Source organism: Corticium candelabrum, chromosome 2 (genome assembly GCF_963422355.1).
Source record: "Corticium candelabrum chromosome 2, ooCorCand1.1, whole genome shotgun sequence".
Taxonomy (NCBI): Eukaryota; Metazoa; Porifera; class Homoscleromorpha; order Homosclerophorida; family Plakinidae; genus Corticium; species Corticium candelabrum.
This window is the reverse complement of record NC_085086.1, coordinates 2,636,417-2,656,416: the sequence shown is the minus strand read 5'-3', so window position 1 is coordinate 2,656,416 and position 20,000 is coordinate 2,636,417. Positions and strand designations below refer to the sequence as shown.

At 40.9% G+C, this 20,000-nt stretch overlaps 2 protein-coding genes across 2 annotated transcripts; one reads left to right on the top strand and one right to left on the bottom strand.

The window, feature by feature from the left end:
- The first annotated feature begins 8,339 nt into the window (after positions 1-8,339).
- LOC134198599 (riboflavin-binding protein-like) lies at positions 8,340-9,331 on the top strand. Its single transcript, XM_062668015.1, has one exon. It carries the CDS (start codon positions 8,407-8,409, stop codon positions 9,118-9,120), a length of 714 nt encoding a protein of 237 aa, XP_062523999.1. The 5' UTR covers positions 8,340-8,406; the 3' UTR covers positions 9,121-9,331.
- A 4,309-nt stretch (positions 9,332-13,640) lies between these two features.
- LOC134176602 (uncharacterized) lies at positions 13,641-14,367 on the bottom strand. Its single transcript, XM_062643264.1, has 2 exons — positions 14,003-14,367; positions 13,641-13,947 (listed from the first exon to the last, which is right to left on the bottom strand). The coding sequence occupies exons 1-2, from the start codon at positions 14,282-14,284 to the stop codon at positions 13,666-13,668; spliced, it is 564 nt and encodes a 187-aa protein (XP_062499248.1). The 5' UTR covers positions 14,285-14,367; the 3' UTR covers positions 13,641-13,665.
- Between the last annotated feature and the right edge of the window lie 5,633 nt (positions 14,368-20,000).

Below are 20,000 nucleotides of genomic sequence, written 5' to 3'. Positions count from 1 at the left end.
TGTGTGTGTGTGTGTGTGTTTGTGTGTGTGTGTGTGTGTGTGTGTGTGTGTGTGTGTGTGTGTGTGTGTGTATGTGTGTGTGTGTGTGTGTGTGTGTGTGTGTGTGTGTGTGTGTGTGTGTGTGTGTGTGTGTGTGTGTGGTGTGTGTGTGTTCGTTTGTGTGTGTGTGTGTGTGTGTGTGTGTGTGTGTGTGTGTGTGTGTGTGGTGTGTGTGTGTGTGTGTGTGTGTGTGTGTGTGTGCGTGTGTGTGTATGCACGCGTGTGCGTTCGTGCACGCAACTGCATATAGCCTCTAGACATGCATGCTACAAAATAATAAACAAAAGTGAAAAGATATGAAGTCTTACTCTTCTAATTGGTGAGGGTTTTCCAGAAGTACAAGCCACGTTGAGCAGCAATCCCATCATCACCGCAATCGGAAGCAAGTTGCTAACACGTTTTACAATACACTTCCTCATTTCTTCTCTTGACTGTCTGACCTTAGAGTTGTGAATCTCTAGGTGTTTGACTGCACAATATATACACTGTGCAGCGTGCCCACCCACTTTCTAAAAGTTTACGGGTTAGAGTGAGGAAGACAATCCTGTAGAACATTGACTACATTTTTCGACTTTCAAAGTTACGTCTATTTTCAAGAATTCGTACAAGTGCTAGTCTCTTCCACGAACTAAAGATTACGATCAATAATATTACACGTATTTTGGTCTGCATAGCTAATCAGGACACGAGGAACACGATTGTTATTCTAGATTACATGATGTTAGAGCAATAAAATCTACGACATCCGGATTAGGAAATTTCCAGGTTGCAATTGGAACTGCAAGTAAGCGTACAGTGCATACGTTAGCTGCAAAGGTCGACAGCTAGTCGGTACATGTGGCGGTCGATGATGGAGGAGAAGATGATCTCACTTATCATGGGAATGCATGAGATTGGGTTGCTCAACCAAGCTATCGACTTTCAATCTCTAGATAGAAGTCGACCGATGGTAGAGGGCATTTGCCACCGTCTTTCTTAGAAGTAAACAACTCACGTAAGCCAGTGCATGCTTACTACAACAACTGACGGATGTCGAAGCAAACAAAACGAAAGTAACACGCGTGTTGAGTTACATTTTTGTGTTACTCACAGTTCCATATTGAACAGAAAATTGCACGCGTAACCTTTTCTAGACTAACTGAGTCTGCAGATGCCATCTCATGATGATCAACACCTTAACGACATGAACGATGAGATTTGCGTGCGCGTATCCACCATAGATGGGCTTTGGTCAACCATCAGAAATCGATGACCCTTGCTGTCTAGTTACGCGAGAGACAGAACGAGAAGAAGTAGGCAAGACTCGCTCTGAGTGAACGTGGATGGCTCGTGTTGACGTCAGTTAAGCGAGACGCACTCCATTCCAGACAAATTGTATTATAGATATTGCATGAAAACGGTAGTATATAGAAATCGCAGCGTTGACGGGTTTCTGTGTAATCTTACATAGCTGCATGTCTCCACCCCTCTTTCAACATGATCCATGCATGATGATGCAAATGTAATGGATACATGCCTCTTAGTGCATGGATGTGCAATGCATGACCGTGCAACACACTCAGAGCACGAAACGACGCCTGGAGCGACAAGAAATTTTAAATACATTCTCTGCTTGTGCTGTATGTCGAGGTTGCCCGATGTTTGATTTGGGCTACTTTCATGTAGGCTCTGCTGGTCTTACAGACTGCAATGTGGTGACTCCTTCCTCACTTTAGAGGAACATGTAGGTCTCTAAATACGTAATAGCTTGCCTTTCCTTCTGATTCCTTGACAATAGAGATTGTAAACAAGTGTCGGTTCTCTACATGCAGGTGTATACACATACAAGCCACGTACATCAGTAATGCACACCCAACGGAAAGCGCTACCTTCCTAGAGCGCCTAGCTATTTCTATAACTATAGCAAGTCATACAATAACGTGTGTCCGATACAAGTATAAACGAGTAAAATACAAGCAAGATATACGTGCATGGAACGATCTATAGAATTGCGAAGTAATTGTCAGTATGCATTGTCATGCAAGCAATGGTAAAGGACTTGTACTACCTCATAGACAGGCCTATGTTAGCAGTTAGCAGTTCTATTTTAATTAATTACGTGTTATATGTTTGTTTGTTTTCTAAATGTAGTCCTAGTGAACTCTCGTAGTTGCGGATCTCTACATAGTTACCTTGCTAGCATTGTATTATAGATGTATATGTTTGAAATAAATGTTATTTGACAGACAGACAGACAGACAGACAAACAGACAGACAGGCAGACAGACAGACAGACAGACAGACAAAAAGACAGACAGACAGACAGACACAGACATGTAATTAGCATTGGTAAGTACCAACTGGTATTGTATTGCAAACTATATAATTATTATGGCATTGTTATATGTTGGTGACGTGAATGACAGTTATCTAATTAGTATACTGGTGTGTGTGTGTGTGTGTATGTGTGTGTGTGTGTGTGTGTGTGTGTGTGTGTGTGTGTGTGTGTGTGTGTGTGTGTGTGTGTGTGTGTTAGAGGTAATAACAAATAATTGTATTATGCCTCTTTGTGAAGTGATGAAATATTTTGACATTAACTAACACATGTACAATCCAAGAGAGATGACATCTGTCTTTTTTGATGATTTAACTATGTGTCCTTACGAGTTTTGTTTTTGTTTGTTTTCGTTTGTTTGTTGGGTGAAAAGTTTAAACTACTGTAACTGTACTTGCTTCTGCACTCTCGTAAAGAACATTCTCTTTTTACGAGTTTCCAGATCATTCAAAATTTAGTACACTTTTGAGCTAGTTAGTAACTTGATTCCGTATTCCAAAACTTAATTGTCTGTACTGGCAAAGGCAACAAGTAGACAACTCAAGAGAGTCACTTGGAATAGGCAAATAGTAGCATGGGACAGCATGTGCAGTATGATTGAGTCAACTTTCTCATTACTATCAATGGAACTAGAAATGGTTGCCACTTCTTGAGCAACATTTCTGCTATATGTTGCTGAAAATCACCAAGATCTCTATTATACTGCAAATAATAATTCACTTGTTTATAAAACCAAGATAATTCAGTCTGAGAGTCAACAAAATCATTCTCTCGACTGTATGGCCAGCACAAAACCCATCTTTAAATTATGTTAGTCCGTCCTATTGTCTACGGTCTGTTTGACTCTCTGTTTATTTTTTGTTTGTCTGTCTGTCTGTCTGTCTGTCTGTTTGTCAATACGTATGTTTTTATAAATCATCACTATAACTTACACCAATGCTAAGTACATGTCTGTGTCTGTCTGTGTCTGTCTGTCTGATTCATATAGATTATTTGATTTTGACATTCAAGGCCAAGTACATTAGTCAATCTATGACTTTGTTGTTTGCAAGGACTGGTTTGCTTTCACAAATTCTTAGCAAATGTGCAAGTAGAGTCTATATGAGAATACAGTATCCGTCTGTTTGTCTGTCTGTCTGTCTGTCTGTCAATGGTAGTATATTTCAAACATGATCACTATTACGGGCTAGGTAAAGTAGCTATGGTAAGCTTCAAAAATGAGTTCAATAGGCCCTGTTCATCTTTTTACTGGGATTCTTTCGTTCGAACGGGACTGGGAAGAATCTTTCGTCCCAATGGGATTTTATGTTTTTCGTCTTCGGTTGAGACGTTGAACTTTCTGAATGCAATACATACACATTTCGCTCACTTTTACACAGTCTGCAAAGTCTAGTCGTTTTCAGAAACGACGTAGAACGCCTAGGAACCCAAGACAAGTTTGCCTTGGTAAAATTTCGACGCTAGGCGTTATCTAATAAACCTAAAAATTGTCTGCGCTGTTATGGAAACCACTTAAAATGCTTTTGAGAGTCAGAAAAGCAAATCAAAGTTTGACGGCCCTGTCAACCAGACCGTACTCGCGCATCTCGACGGGGACATTCGACTCTTTCATGTTCACGTCTTACGTCTGCCGATGCTGAAAATGAAATGGCACTACTTTTCACAATAGAAGCAACCTATTCAGTACTTTCAAACAGCTCTAGATCGGTCGGAAATGTCGAAATCCCGTTCAGACAAATTCGTTCGAACGGGATTTTGCTATCTAGCGTGATCTTTTGCGCGTAAAACACGACAAAACATTAGACGCTAATCGCATCAAATCACGGCATTGCTGTCACGATGGCCATTGAAAGTTGTGGACGTCAGGAAAAATCAAAGCGAGTTTCTCTGTCCTTGTCGACCAGACCGTACTCGCGCCTTTTGACAATTCGCCGTTTCATGCTCTCGTCTTACGTCTGCCGTGCCGATGCTGAAAATGCAATGGCTGCTTTATTAATTAATTTTACAATAGAAGCAACTCATTCGGTACAGCTCTGGATCGTAAATGTCGAAATCCCATTCAGACGAATTCGTTCGAGTCAGATTTTGGAACGTAGCTTATAATTATTCTTCTGCACGTAAGATACGACAAAACGCTGGACGCTTGACATATCGAATCAAGTTTATACTTGCTTTCGTTAATTAATTGCTTCCTTGAATTTTACAGCTCGGAACCCATTTGTATGAATTAATAAATTTATCCGCTGACGATTGCAACTGTAATTAATTAACGGTATCCTGTGTGTTGTCGTTTACCTATCAATTTGCAAACATTATGAAAATTGGAGCAATTGTAAACATATATCACAAATTGATTCCTTGAATTTCTTCAGCTCGGATCTCATTCACACGAACCTTTGACAAATGGGATTTCGGCTATTCTCGTTCAACCATACTTTATTACCACATACTGACTTATCATCATCGCCGTAGATGGGTTACTAACGAATTTCATAAAAAATTGAAATGAACAAGAAATAAGTATTTTATGCTTAGACGATTTCAGATAAGTGGAACGTGCTGTTGCAAAAGTTTTAAATTAATTTCAGTTTTATCTCTAGATAAGAAAGAATAGCAAATATATTTACATCAATTCATATTTCTCTTCAAAATAATGCTTTGGATGTGCGTTTCTGAACTTACATTTACATCGATCTAAAGTCGACCATAGCCTAGCTATTTTAGATTGTAAACTATAACTAGAGAACGTCTGATAATACAAGTAGAGAAAGTGATCAGATGCATGGGTCTACTAGGTAGTGTTTGGTACGTACACTTATTTCGTTCATGCCATCATCATCTCCTACATCTCTAATTGCATACCAGAGTAGTGTCACACTTGACTTCAGCGTAAATATAAAAGTCGAGATGCACACAACTGCTGCAAGTGACGAAAGCGCAAAAAGATTGTGACGTAAGAAATGAGCAATAAACAATCTGTAAGTTAACTAATTAAGTTAAAAGTGCACTCTCATCCCTAGAAACCCATCATTTTCTCAAAGTGTTTTTATACTTGTTCCATTCACTCTTTAGCTATGTAGGTTAAGTGTGTCTTTATTCTTTGTACGTAGTATACCGATGAGCACTCAGTCTCCCTGATACTGAATGGACGACATAGGGCGCGAGTACGGTCTGTTCGACAAGGACAGAGAAACTCGCTTTGATTTTTCCTGACGTCCACAACTTTCAATGGCCATCGTGACAGCAATGCCGTGATTTGATGCGTTTAGCGTCTAATGTTTTGTCGTGTTTTACGCGCAAAAGATCACGCTAGATAGCAAAATCCCCTTCGAACGAATTCGTCTGAACGGGATTTCGACATTTCCGACCGATCCAGAGCTGTTTCAAAGTACTGAATGTGTTGCTTCTATTATGGAAAGTAGTGCCATTGCATTTTCAGCATCGGCAGACGTAAGACGAGAGCATGAAACGGCGAATAAGTCGTCAAAAGGCGCGAGTACGGTCTGGCCGACAAGGACAACAGAATCTTACCTTGCGTTTCTTGACGTCTCCAAGCTTCAAAGGCCATCGTGACAGCAATGCCGTGATTTGATACCTTTAGCGTCTAACGTTTTCTCGTGTTTCACGCGCAAAAGATCACGCTAGATAGCAAAATCCCGTTCGAACGAATTCGTCTGAACGGGATTTCGACATTTCCGACCGATCTAGAGCTGTTTGGAAGTACTGAATGGGTTGCTTCTATTGTGAAAAGTAGTGCCATTTCATTTTCAGCATCGGCAGACGTAAGACGTGAACATGAAAGAGTCGAATCTCCCCGTCGAGATGCGCGAGTACGGTCTGGTTGACAGGGCCGTCAAACTTTGATTTGCTTTTCTGACTCTCAAAAACATTTTAAGTGGTTTCCATAACAGCGCAGACAATTTTTAGGTTTATTAGATAACGCCTAGCGTCGAAATTTTACCAAGGCAAACTTGTCTTGGGTTCCTAGGCGTTCTACGTCGTTTCTGAAAACGACTAGACTTTGCAGACTGTGTAAAAGTGAGCGAAATGTGTATGTATTGCATTCAGAAAGTTCAACGTCTCAACCGAAGACGAAAAACATAAAATCCCATTGGGACGAAAGATTCTTCCCAGTCCCGTTCGAACGAAAGAATCCAAGTAAAAAGATGAACAGGTCCTCTGAGCTACTGGTCGAAGAGCGTGCACACACGTTCCACAGTTCATTTATGTAGAATACAAGGCGGTAACGTGTCCATTGTATCTAGAATAGCGCACGTTATTTTGTAGTACATTAATATTAACCAATGATTGTTGCATAGATATGACAAAAAAGGAAATATTACACATTTGATAACGCGCGTTACACTATTTGTGTCTATTGATATCAGTGCGGCCGAGAACGGCGGACTGATATCAACCCGCCGCTACCGGCTTCTCTACTAGAGGCTAGGTCCAAACCGCGGCACCAAAAAAATTCGCCCGCCCCGGCTCCGTTGGCCCTGTATTGAATTCGCCCACATTCCATTCCTTGTGTGAGTCACTCCCTCGGCAGCCGTTTGTCCCGTTAAGTCGCTAGTTATTGGTGCGTTGAGAGAATACAAAGTCGCAAGACAAAGTACATCAATGCGTTGAATTGTGTTGTTGAAGTTATAGCCCAATTTCTCGTTCTTCTAGTTGCGTTCTAGGCACCTACGGAAGCCGAGCGGGGAGGGCGTACCCTACACAGGATGTAAAGCAATGCACTGATTACAGATGCCAAAACGTACTTAAGCGGCATCGACTGAAAGCCAAAGTTAGCGAAAGCAAATCCTCAGGTTAGTGTAAACACGTTCGCAGTAGATCTCGGCGATCATGCCGATACGCTGCGCACGTCTTTAGTGTCGATCGGATGGAAAATTGTCACCGACTGCTTAGCGAACTTGTCTACTATTGCTAAGTTATTAATAAAGCTATTACAATCGATTTTGTGATTTGTATTGGATCTAAACCTAATGGGAGACGCAGGTAGTCGACAAGTATGCAGATTAGAGAGTTGCCCGGATGAAATGTAGGTTGATAAAGGGTTAATTAATTATTTAATTAATATTAATTAAATTAATACTATAGATAGGCCCGTAGGATATAAAAGCATTTCAAAATTGATCCGGCCTAACCTGCGCTAAAAGGGTGTGGTTCAAAGCTAAAGCGCCAAAAGGGTACTCGTCCAGCATACAATATTACCTAATATATTGCATAGATGGTTCTTCAAACTCTCGTTTTCCAACAATTGTAACACGCCTAAGCCTACGCAATATGACCTGCCTTAGCTAGATAGCAATTAATATATTTGGTCAAGATGCTCAAGTCTACTTCCGTTTTAACTATAATATATTAGTTATTTAATCACCTATAGTTTCAACATAAATTTCAGCCATTAATTGTCCCAAGTACAGTTTTTGAAAGATGTTTTGACCTAAAAGAGACCGACAAGACCGGTTTACGGCCTGAAATAGTTCACTGTTGAAACTTTACTCTTAGTCTAGAAAAAGTGGTCGGTCTTCTACAGCCGTGACAGATAGGCATGAGTTCTGATATATATATATATATATATATATATATATATATATATATATATATATATATATATATATATATACGGGCACGTCCGTGCATGCCATTAGGTATTCTCGTTACGTGTATATACAGCTAGACATTTAGATGCAGCAGTTAGCATGCAGCGTTTGCTTTAGAGTAGCCTTTGAATAGCCGAAATTCGTCGCAGACGTCAGAAGACGTTGCAAATTACAGCTGCGCTGTACCAATTTAGTAAATTGGTAAGTTGCAGCGTCTATAGTGACACCGACTTTGACGCTGACCTACTTGACGCTCGTCTAGAGTACGTTACTGCAAACCAGCCGCCTGGTCCTAGGTGCAACTTTCAACACCACCCTTTATCACGACTTTGATGAAACAAAAGCAGTTATAATTTAATTAGCTGCGCATGCTTGCAGAAGGATCTATAGCCTAGAGACTTAGTTTTGGGAGTCTGGTTTTGGAACAGACGTTGAGCACTAATGGCATGCGCTATGGTTGTGATCATTGCTCTATTTACTATGATAAACCAGATGACGCTTGCTGCGGATCTGACATGCGTGGTTGGACCTCATCACAAAGCGTTTCCATCGTCTGAGCCCGACATGAGAGCAGACACTGCCTGCAGCCGATATTCCAGCCTTTCTTGCTGTGTAGCCAACACCTCGCACTCGATTGACCAACAGGGTGACCGAGAGCTGTACAAACTTCACTGGGATGACTGCGGTAACATATCAACCTCATGTGAACGCTACCTCAAAGCTGAAAGCTGTTTTTACGCATGTGATCCATATTTGGGACCGTGGAAGGGTTCGGAAGATTTATCATTGTATGCTCTACCTGTATGCGCTTCCTCTTGTGACGAGTGGTTCGACGCATGCAAAGACGTGCCTATTTGTACACGAAATTGGTTAACAGACTTCAAAGAAGATAATACAACAGGCGAGTATCATTGCTCGAATCAGACATGTCGCACTTTTACAGAGTGGTATCAAAATGGTAAGGGAATGTGTGACACAATGTGGGGAAATTCCTACCAATATGATGCAGATAACGAGAATTGTATGGTAATGACATTCACTGGTAACAATCCTAATGCGAATGTGAAGAAAGACACCAACGGGGCTACTGGCGTCCTACAGTGTCAAAGTAGTCTCTTCCTTGCAGTCCTATCCTATGTTCTTCTCCAGTTCTGAACAAAGGAGCAATTGGCAGAGTAAAGACATGGCACATGTGCAGAATGGCAAATTTTTTGACATAGCTGCAAGGGTTTCTTACATGTGTCGCAATTAACATGGTGAACACGTAGTTTACTCTGATTGAATTCGCATTTTGCAGTTTAAATCTTCCCTTGTTAGATAAGAGTGTTGGCATTTCGTAATGTTTGACGTTACAATGACCACGTGACTTTGGCGTGTAGCTTTTCTGCAACTGATATTAATTACAAAAAAGTTATACTATTGTGTTACACTCTGTTATGCAGAAGTTGATTTAGTTTTAGGCATCGAGCAAGCTGATAACTAATTTTGTGTGTGTGTGTGTGTGTGTGTGTGTGTGTGTGTGTGTGTGTGTGTGTGTGTGTGTGTGTGGTGTCTGTAGCTCAGTTGCTTAGAGAGTTGCATTTGGAGAATGGAAATACCCAGTACGTTGAGGTCAAGGGTTCGCGGAAGAGTACAGACGTAATTTCCTTGGTTAGTTAAGAAATTTACATACAATTGCCTCTCTCAACTCAGGAGTCTAATGAGAATCTGGTCTTTGACTGGAGGTGGACTAGACCGCTGGCTTGGCAAAATCTCACGCAGTATATACGGTTACGTGTTGTCTTGAAGTCCAGTCCCGCTGCTGCGCCAAAGTCAGTGCTCTTCGATGTTCTAGGGAAGCCTCATTGCGGCCAAAACTCCGAGTAATGCCGGGTTTCTACGCAGGGGTTTCTCTCTATTTTCCTCCCTCCCTCCCTTCCTCCCTCCCTCCCTCCCTTCCTCCCTCCCTCTCTCTCCCTCCCTCCCCCTTCCCCTCCCCCTTGCCTATCCTCCTCCCTCTTCCCCATCCTCCTCCCCCTTCCCCATCCTCCTCCCCTTCCCCATCCCCCTCCCCTTCCCCATCCCCCTCCCCCTCCCCCTTCCCCCTTCCCCTCCCTCTTTCCCCTTCCCCCTCCTCCTCCCCCTCCTCCTCCTCCTCTCCTTCTGCTCCGCCTCCTGTCCCTCCTTTTGCCTCTTCTCCTGCCCCTCCTCCTGCCCCTCCTCCTTTCCCTCCTTCTTCCCTCCTCCTCCCCTCTCCCCTTCCTCTCCCTCTCCCTCCCTCTCTCTCTCTCTCTCTCTCTCTCTCTCTCTCTCTCTCTTTCTCTCTCTGTCTCTCTCTCTCTCTCTCTCTCTCACCTTTCAGTACTGTACTGAACATAGTATTCCCAGCCTATTCTTAGGTGGACCTTCCGGCTCTACTCAGAGTTCTAGGCTGCGCTAATGTAACCATAGGTGGTTGGCCAGACCATCCAAGGACACTGACTTTGGTGCAGCCTTAGGACTAGACCTCAAGCCCACACATACTACGCACTCATACTTCTGAGTCTACGTCAATTTGTTTGGGATTAGTATTAATTTTATAAAATTTAATAATAATTTGTAGACAATAAATATTATTTATTATCAACCCGCACGCACTTTAATTATGTTATTGTATACAAATCATGTACATAAAAATTAATTTATTAGACAAAACAAATAGATAAGTAACCACGCCCATAATTTTTGTGCGGTACTGAACCCCTAAAACCCCTGAGATACTCTATTGAGACTGCAGATGTATCGTGTTCAAATAAAGATAGGGGTGTCAATCTATCGGAAGTACATTCTACACGTCCAAACGCCACTGTTTGCATACTACTTTTGCATGCAATCGAGAATTGAGCAAGCGAATGTACATTTATCTGAATCTGTCTGGCGCGTGCCAATCACGTAATTCTTTTGCGCATTTTTTAGAAAGACAATAACTACAATGGAATTATAGGTTTCCAAGATAATTCTAAGCACACATAGTCTGGCAAATACAATTCCAAAGAATTTTGGTGCAGTCGGTTTCCTGGGCTTTTAACCATGATATATTCATGATATGTCATGGAGATATTCGCCATTCAAAAAGTTCTAAATTAAATCGTAGACTTGCAATCTTTTTTTAACCTTGCTTGTTTGTCTTAACGTATACAGTAACTGTGATGCTACTTAAAACCAATTTTATAGAGTATTCAAAGCAAGCATGTTAAACACATAAACCTTACTACACAATGGCGGATCCATGACCTTGGCAGAAGTCGGAGGAGTAGAGACTGACACTTATAAATTCCTCATCTAAAACTTTGCATGTCAACAACAGCAGTCTCTATCCCAATGTGTCACATATTTTTGATCTGCTTCTTGTTATCCTGTTCAGTGCCTCTTTGTCTAGTAGACAAATTCAGATCTCAGCTACATCGCTAGAGACAGAGCCACGAAGCACAATGCATCAAGGGCGACTCAATGACCCAATTTTACGATACGTCTACAAGGCTAACCCTTACATTATGTTATGAGAAACACATAGCAGTGGCGTAGCTCGGCTGCACCAGAGGGGTTTACAAATCTCGAACAAAAAATAATGTATGTGAGTACATTATAATATTACACACACACACACACACACACACACACACACACACACACACACACACACACACACACACACACACACACACACACGCACGCACACGCACACACACACACGCACGCACACGCACACGCACACGCACACGCACACGCACACGCACAGACACAGACACAGACACAGACACAGACACAGACACACACACACACACACACACACACACACACACACACACACACACACACACACACACACACACACACACACACACACACACACAGATTGCTCAATGTTAGTGCACAGAATGTAAATTAATAGTCACTAACTCAATGCCAATCATTTTACAGTATTCCTCTAAAACTGTTCGCCAGTGTATACGCACGATACACTAGGCAGCGGTCTACTGATCTAGTATAACTGAAAATGATCAACTCAACGTCTAAAAGTCTAAATAGGAAATCTTCAAAGCCGGAAAAGGGTAGGTTACAGCTGTTCGTCGTTCAAGACATCGCGTTGTCTCGTTTGGCCTCGGAATCCCCAAACTGAGCAGACGTATCACGCGGCTCTGTCGAGAGCCACCTGACGATCGGAAATGAATTGCTAGCCTGGAGGGTTACGTGCAACCTGTGAACAGTGGTAGCTACGCCCCTGCCTAGACCGTTTTGTATTGATGTCCCGCATATATGCATGTTACTGACAGAGATTTAGTGATTTACGAATAACGACTTGTCGGGGACTATTCCTGAGTAGACTGCTAGCATGACTAAGTGGGCTCTTTTCATGTAAAGTACTGGATAAATACTCAAGTGACTCTAACACAAAGAGTGTTTAAACACAAACTTGTGGAATGTTTGTAACTATTTAGAGCTTATTTTTTGATGATTGAATATGTAGGCTTGAAAGGCACAGCACTATTTTATTAGGCCTTTGCCTCCTCTTCTACGAAATCTTGCACCTGTTATTGCTACATAGTTTAAGTCAATTCTTGTATTAGTACTATTTACTTCATTCTGCTCTAAGACAACTGTCTTTAGATCTAGATACGTATTTGCATTTGTAGTCTGTGTGTGGCTGTATCTGCTCATGTGTGCATTCATTGGTGAGAGTCTACAAGTGATCGTGTGTGTGTGTGTGTGTGTGTGTGTGTGTGTGTGTGTGTGTGTGTGTGTGTGTGTGTGTGTGTGTGTGTGTGTCAGTGTGCGCGTGTATGTGCGTGCGTGCGTGTGTGTGTACATCTATATTAATTTATTACGTAATCAAAATTAAAGTCAATACAATTTTCCATTAATTACCGTATTGTCGCAAGTAGAAGCCGACCTCGAATACAAGCCAGTCCCGAATAAAATACAAAAATTAAAGACCTCGTGCTGCCTACAAGTTGATCGCGGATGTTTTGTTCGAAAGGCATAAGTCAGCGTGTGTGTGCAGCGTTCAATGACACCGACAATGAAGACGAAAAAGCAGCTAACACTGTTGAATTAAAATGGTAGTTATGTCTATACAAATCTTACCTAAACTTGCTTTTTCTCAGTGGTACCTAGTACACGCGGTTGTCATGTCTAAAGATCATGCATACGCAATACATTAATTAATTAATTCATTAAAAAATTTCAATTAATTAATTAGCATGTTCAAATAATATAATATTTACATTATATTATATTTAAATATTTATATATTTATATATGCGTACGTCAGCACTTGTCATATAGATTTTACATATTTACATTTCTATTTCTCATTATTTATTTAATTTATTTATTATTTATTAATTTATGTACTCATATATAAACCTATCTTAATTATTGGTTCGCATTCTAATTCGGATCGGTTTATACAGAAATAAGCATAACATTTAATTGCCACAGTATGGTATTACAGTATACGGGGCTTGGTCAAGCAACAGTCTGCAAGTGTCTAGAATCGATTAGTAGAATTGTCGTGGATGATCAAGGTAATTTCATTTTTCTTTTTAATTCAAGTCTAAGCATGTAAACAATAAAGTTTGTAAATTAAAAAAATTGCAAACACCAGATCGAAAAGCTCTCTGGTTAGGAAAGGTTGAACGACTATTGCGCATGCGTCACTTTTGACTTGCCGACGCGTTACTATATATTACAGCAAAGTTGTTTGAGTTCTTCGCTTAGAAACAGTCGTTTCACTACATCCAATTGAATATAATAGTTATCAAAGTTAGGACTGTCATCTTCGGTTGCGATATTGTTACAGGTCGAATATTTGAGTTTGAGAGGTTTCACACCTTCGTGAGGAGAAACAAGATAGTCGTCTGTGTTACACGTGGCGGTTCCATTCCAGTTTGTTAGCGCGCGCAATAGGTATTTAGTCGTTTCTGTTGTATTCTTTATCATATAAAATGTTGTTGAATGATTCTAGAAATGTCAAAGTTTAATACCAAATATTTTCAATTACTCGATAGTTAGTTACTCTGATAGTCAAGTTTTCTTCTTTTTGAAATGAAAGTTTGTGCTGTTTTGCATATGTTGTGAATGTTACAAACAAAGCGCTATCTGTTGAAGCTTCAATTTTGGTGAACAAGTTCTCTAGTGTGATTGACTTCTCTGTTCTCGCCTGTAGTTTCAGACCTTGCCCTCGATGTAGGACTGTCAACATTCTCGATCTGTTTGACGTCAAAATGGTCACGTGATTTTCATAAGCGCATTTCTGCAGCAGATAGCATAATGAGAACATACTGTTATGTTTGTACATCCTTGCTCATATTTACAGAAGTTATACTTTGGTATTAGACATTGAGCAATACGATGTGTTAATCGTGAGTGGGCACGTTTGTGTGTGTGTGTGTGTGTGTGTGTGTGTGTGTGTGTGTGTGTGTGTGTGTGTGTGTGTGTGTGTGGTGTGTGTGTGTTTGTTTGTGTGTGTGTGTGTGTGTGTGTGTGTGTGTGTGTGTGTGTGTGTGTGTGTGTGTGTGTGTGTGTGTGTGTGTGTGTGTGTGTGTGTGTGTGTGTGTGTGTGTGTGTGTGTGTGTGTGTGTGGTGTGTGTGTGTGTGTGTGTGTGTGTGTGTGTGTGTGCGTGTGTGTGTATGCACGCGTGTGCGTTCGTGCACGCAACTGCATATAGCCTCTAGACATGCATGCTACAAAATAATAAACAAAAGTGAAAAGATATGAAGTCTTACTCTTCTAATTGGTGAGGGTTTTCCAGAAGTACAAGCCACGTTGAGCAGCAATCCCATCATCACCGCAATCGGAAGCAAGTTGCTAACACGTTTTACAATACACTTCCTCATCTCTTCTCTTGACTGTCTGACCTTAGAGTTGTGAATCTCTAGGTGTTTGACTGCACAATATATACACTGTGCAGCGTGCCCACCCACTTTCTAAAAGTTTACGGGTTAGAGTGAGGAAGACAATCCTGTAGAACATTGACTACATTTTTTCGACTTTCAAAGTTACGTCTATTTTCAAGAATTCGTACAAGTGCTAGTCTCTTCCACGAACTAAAGATTACGATCAATAATATTACACGTATTTTGGTCTGCATAGCTAATCAGGACACGAGGAACACGATTGTTATTCTAGATTACATGATGTTAGACCAATAAAATCTACGACATCCGGATTAGGAAATTTCCAGGTTGCAATTGGAACTGCAAGTAAGCGTACAGTGCATACGTTAGCTGCAAAGGTCGACAGCTAGTCGGTACATGTGGCGGTCGATGATGGAGGAGAAGATGATCTCACTTATCATGGGAATGCATGAGATTGGGTTGCTCAACCAAGCTATCGACTTTCAATCTCTAGATAGAAGTCGACCGATGGTAGAGGGCATTTGCCACCGGTGCGTGACCATTTCGTCCATTCCATTTTCAATTTTCGGCAACAATTGAATATTGAATTAGAAATTGAAAATTGCCTACAAGTTGCTTGCAATTTCAATATTCAATTCTATTAAAAATTGAAAATTGATTGATCGACGGACTATAATTATTTGCGGATTAAAATGAATATTGAAAACATACTTAATTTTTAACCAATTTCCGTTTTCAATGCGATTGAATATTGAAATTGCAAGCACGTTAGTTCAATTTTCAATATTAAATTCAATATTCAATTTAATTTAAAAATTAAATATTAAATTTTGAATTTGCGTGGCCAATTCGCCCATTCCATTTTTAATTTTTGAGACAAATTGAAAATTGAATGTCAAATTAAAAATTGACTGGCGTTGCTTGCTCTTACAATATTCCATTACATTGAAAATAGAACTTGATTGAAGACCAATTGTCATTTCAATATTCGTTTACTTTGCAAATAGATTCAATCTTTCCATCCGTCCAATTTTCGTAAATTATGAATATTAGATTAGAGCCTCCGATGCAATTTTCTTTCTCCGTACTAAATGTAAATAGAAAGTTACCCGCAGCTGCTAGCGCGAGCGATATCTCATAAACGGTATAATGACACCGCGCGGGCGGTCGCCGGTGACTTCAATATTCAATTCTATTGAAAGACGAAAGTTGCGTCTAGCTTAGCCACGCCCAGCCACGCCTCTGGCACGCATGCAATGTAATGCAATTAAGAGATGCAAGGAAAGCCTCAACTGGCACGCGACCGACCTCTCACAACAAGTCGGTAAGCACTTGCACCTGGCTCTCGTCAACCGTCACGCTCAATTGTGAGACATTCCTTGCGGCAATGAGCGAGGGACGCCCTTGGCATGGAGGCACGTACGCGTCTAGGGCATCTAGAATCAACGAGATCAACGTCTAGCCTACACTGGAAAGTTGACGTCTAGTCGATTTAGAAAGACTTCAAGCAACTATCTAGCTAGAGGACATTTGCGTGGATTATCTAGACCACGCCTCTAAACATCTGACGGGGAAGCCCCAACCGGTATCTATCATTTCACGATATAACGGCACGTCGTGCATTCTCTCCACTCTCGATCTCCATGGACGAAGTTGACGAAGATTTTGTTCGGAAGCGAGTCGAAGAGGGTAATAGTCATGCTGTCATCGGTGAAGAATTACAGACGATGTTTCCAGGACTTCGGGGACTTAGCGAACGATCTGTTCGACGTTTCTGTACACACGCGGGGAAGTCCCTAAAGGTTGTTAAGGCTTTCTCATAACAGGCACCCTAGTGGACACAACAAGCTACGACGTGCTAGTTAACATGCGTACGTCTATATACAACAATGTTTACAACAACGTGTAGAGGTGTCTGTACAGGCCTGTAAGGACCTTCTCATAACACAAAGTGTTTACCTGTGAGTTGCAATTGTTGATCTGTTGTGTCCACTAAGGTTAGTGCCTCTAGGGACTTCCCCGCGTGTGGCGGGCTCGGGTCCACAGTGGATACAGCAAGTGTTGAAAATTCGCAGGTAAACACTTGGTGTTATGAGAAAGCCTTTACAGGCCTGTAAATTGGTCTGTAAATTGGACACAACAAATCTTTGTAGACTTGTTCATACGTCGTAGATGTCAATTGTCATGCAACCGTCACGCGCCCCATAGGTTGAAGTGTGAAGACGCTACCGACGTGAGACGATCGAGAGAATTAAGACGGACACTCGATCATGCACGGACTGCATAAAAGCTTAAATATAGCATGGTCTAAACCTATTCTAAATGTGTACTGAATACCACCTTTAATCATATTTAGACATATTTAGACCGATCCTAATATGGTGTATAGAACACATTTAGGACAGCCTATATAGATCGAATACAGGTTTTAGGATTACATTTAGGCACACATTTGGAGTCCTAAATATCAGATACAGATTTTTCCAAATATGAGCTATAGGTAGTCTTAAGACACACTAACCAGGTGATTGACATTAATTGTTATGTGATTTATTTCTCTAGTTCAACAAACTTGGCAATGGACAACAATGTTAACAGCAAATTTGAATGATCTAGCTCTATATGTCCATGTTCTTTGACATGTATTAAAATCAAACGTATTATAATTAGCAGAAGTCTTCTAGAGCCCATTCTGGTACAATGTCATTCCCGGACGTGTTCTGGTAGATGGAGCTCCGTTTACTCTTGGTACCGCGTTCCTCTCTGAGTCTGCCTTCTGGCGTACTTTCTGTCCAAAAACTCAAACTCCTTTGTTGCTCCAATGGCTCTCCATGGAAGAGGTCGGACCAGGAGTTGTGAACGTCCAGCAGTGGAGGCTCCCTCAGAGGGTGGCTCGTTATCACTGCTATTTCAGAGACTTCTGACGACATCAATTCCAGTTTCGTGGCACTAGCGTACGTCTTCTTTTGTTCGTCGCTCAAAATTGTGGACATCTCTAAAACTGAAGATCTTCTCTGCAGTTTCTAACATAATGAACATATTGATATAAATAATAGACAGTTGTTCCCAAAAGATATGCAATGAGATTAATATATATATATATATATATATATATATATATATATATATATATTAAATGGACATATGCAAGCTTTCATTACAAAGAAAAGTTAGAAAGACTAAAGAAGACAAACTACAGCGATGACATTCTGTGATCAAGAGTTATAACTGATCATGAGTATATAATATTTAGGTGCCACCATGTTACAATTTTGACGTAAAATGATATTGAAACAAGACCGTATTAGCAGTTAAAATATGTATAGTGATATTATTTTGTAAAAGTCAAAGAAAAAAATCAAAAATTTACTGGTGACCGCCTGCAAGTACGAGAAATCTTAGACTTTGACTTGCATTGTGTAGCCATTGCCTTCTTCTTGCTTTTTGACGATCTGAAGATGCAAGATGGTCCGACCTGTCAAAGTCAATATAAATATACATACAGGAATTATAGGCCATGCACACAGTATACATGCAGTGTACAATCATGACCTAGCTATAGTGATCATGAGCAAATCATGACCTAATTTACCTCTAATGAGCATGCAGCCAGCTACCTAGAGATATATAGCTAGTGCTCACCTCGCTTACGGCGTCAGACACGCAGCGTTCTAGTTCCTCTTTAGTCAGAGAACAACGTCGACCTAGGCCTCTGTCTGTACAGAAACGTCGAACAGATCGTTCGCTAAGTCCCCGAAGTCCTGGAAACATCGTCTGTAATTCTTCACTGATGACAGCATGACTATTACCCTCTTCGAATCGCTTCCGAACAAAATCTTCGTCAACTTCGTCCATGGAGATCGAGAGTGGAGAGAATGCACGACGTGCCGTTATATCGTGAGATGATAGATACCGGTTGGGGCTTCCCCGTCAGATGTTTAGAGGCGTGGTCTAGATGATCCACGCAAATGTCCTCTAGCTAGATAGTTGCTTGAAGTCTTTCCAAATCGACTAGACGTCAACTTTCCAGTGTAGGCTAGACGTTGATCTCGTTGATTCTAGATGCCCTAGACGCGTGCCTCCATGCCAAGGGCGTCCCTCGCTCATTGCCGCAAGGAATGTCTCACGATTGAGCGTGACGGTTGACGAGAGCCAGGTGCAAGTGCTTACCGACTTGTTGTGAGAGGTCGGTCGCGTGCCAGTTGAGGCTTTCCCATGCATCTCTTAATTGCATTACATTGCATGCGTGCCAGAGGCGTGGCTGGGCGTGGCTAAGCTAGACGCAACTTTCGTCTTTCAATAGAATTGAATATTGAAGTCACCGGCGACCGCCCGCGCGGTGTCATTATACCGTTTATGAGATATCGCTCGCGCTAGCAGCTGCGGGTAACTTTCTATTTACATTTAGTACGGAGAAAGAAAATTGCATTGGAGGCTCTAATCTAATATTCATAATTTACGAAAATTGGACGGATGGAAAGATTGAATCTATTTGCAAAGTAAACGAATATTGAAATGACAATTGGTCTTCAATCAAGTTCTATTTTCAATGTAATGGAATATTGTAAGAGCAAGCAACGCCAGTCAATTTTTAATTTGACATTCAAAAATTAAAAATGGAATGGACGAATTGGCCACGCAAATTCAAAATTTAATATTTAATTTTTAAATTAAATTGAATATTGAATTTAATATTGAAAATTGAACTAACGTGCTTGCAATTTCAATATTCAATCGCATTGAAAAAGGAAATTGGTTAAAAATTAAGTATGTTTTCAATATTCATTTTAATCCGCAAATAATTATAGTCCGTCGATCAATCAATTTTTAATTTTCAATAGAATTGAATATTGAAATTGCAAGCAACTTGTAGGCAATTTCAATTTCTAATTCAATATTCTATTGTTGCCGGAAATTGAAAATGGAATGGACGAAATGGTCACGCACCGCCACCGTCTTTCTTAGAAGTAAACAACTCACGTAAGCCAGTGCATGCTTACTACAACAACTGACGGATGTCGAAGCAAACAAAACGAAAGTAACACGCGTGTTGAGTTACATTTTTGTGTTACTCACAGTTCCATATTGAACAGAAAATTGCACACGTAACCTTTGCTAGACTAACTGAGTCTGCAGATGCCATCTCATGATGATCA

Excerpts from the sequence above, each read along its gene's own strand:
- LOC134176602 (XM_062643264.1), bottom strand. The coding sequence starts at position 14,284 with ATGTACAAACATAACAGTATGTTCTCATTATGCTATCTGCTGCAGAAA. Across the intron at positions 13,948-14,002 it reads AAGAAAACTTGACTATCAGA|AATCATTCAACAACATTTTA; the intron begins GTAACTAACTAT and ends TGACATTTCTAG.
- LOC134198599 (XM_062668015.1), top strand. The coding sequence starts at position 8,407 with ATGGCATGCGCTATGGTTGTGATCATTGCTCTATTTACTATGATAAAC.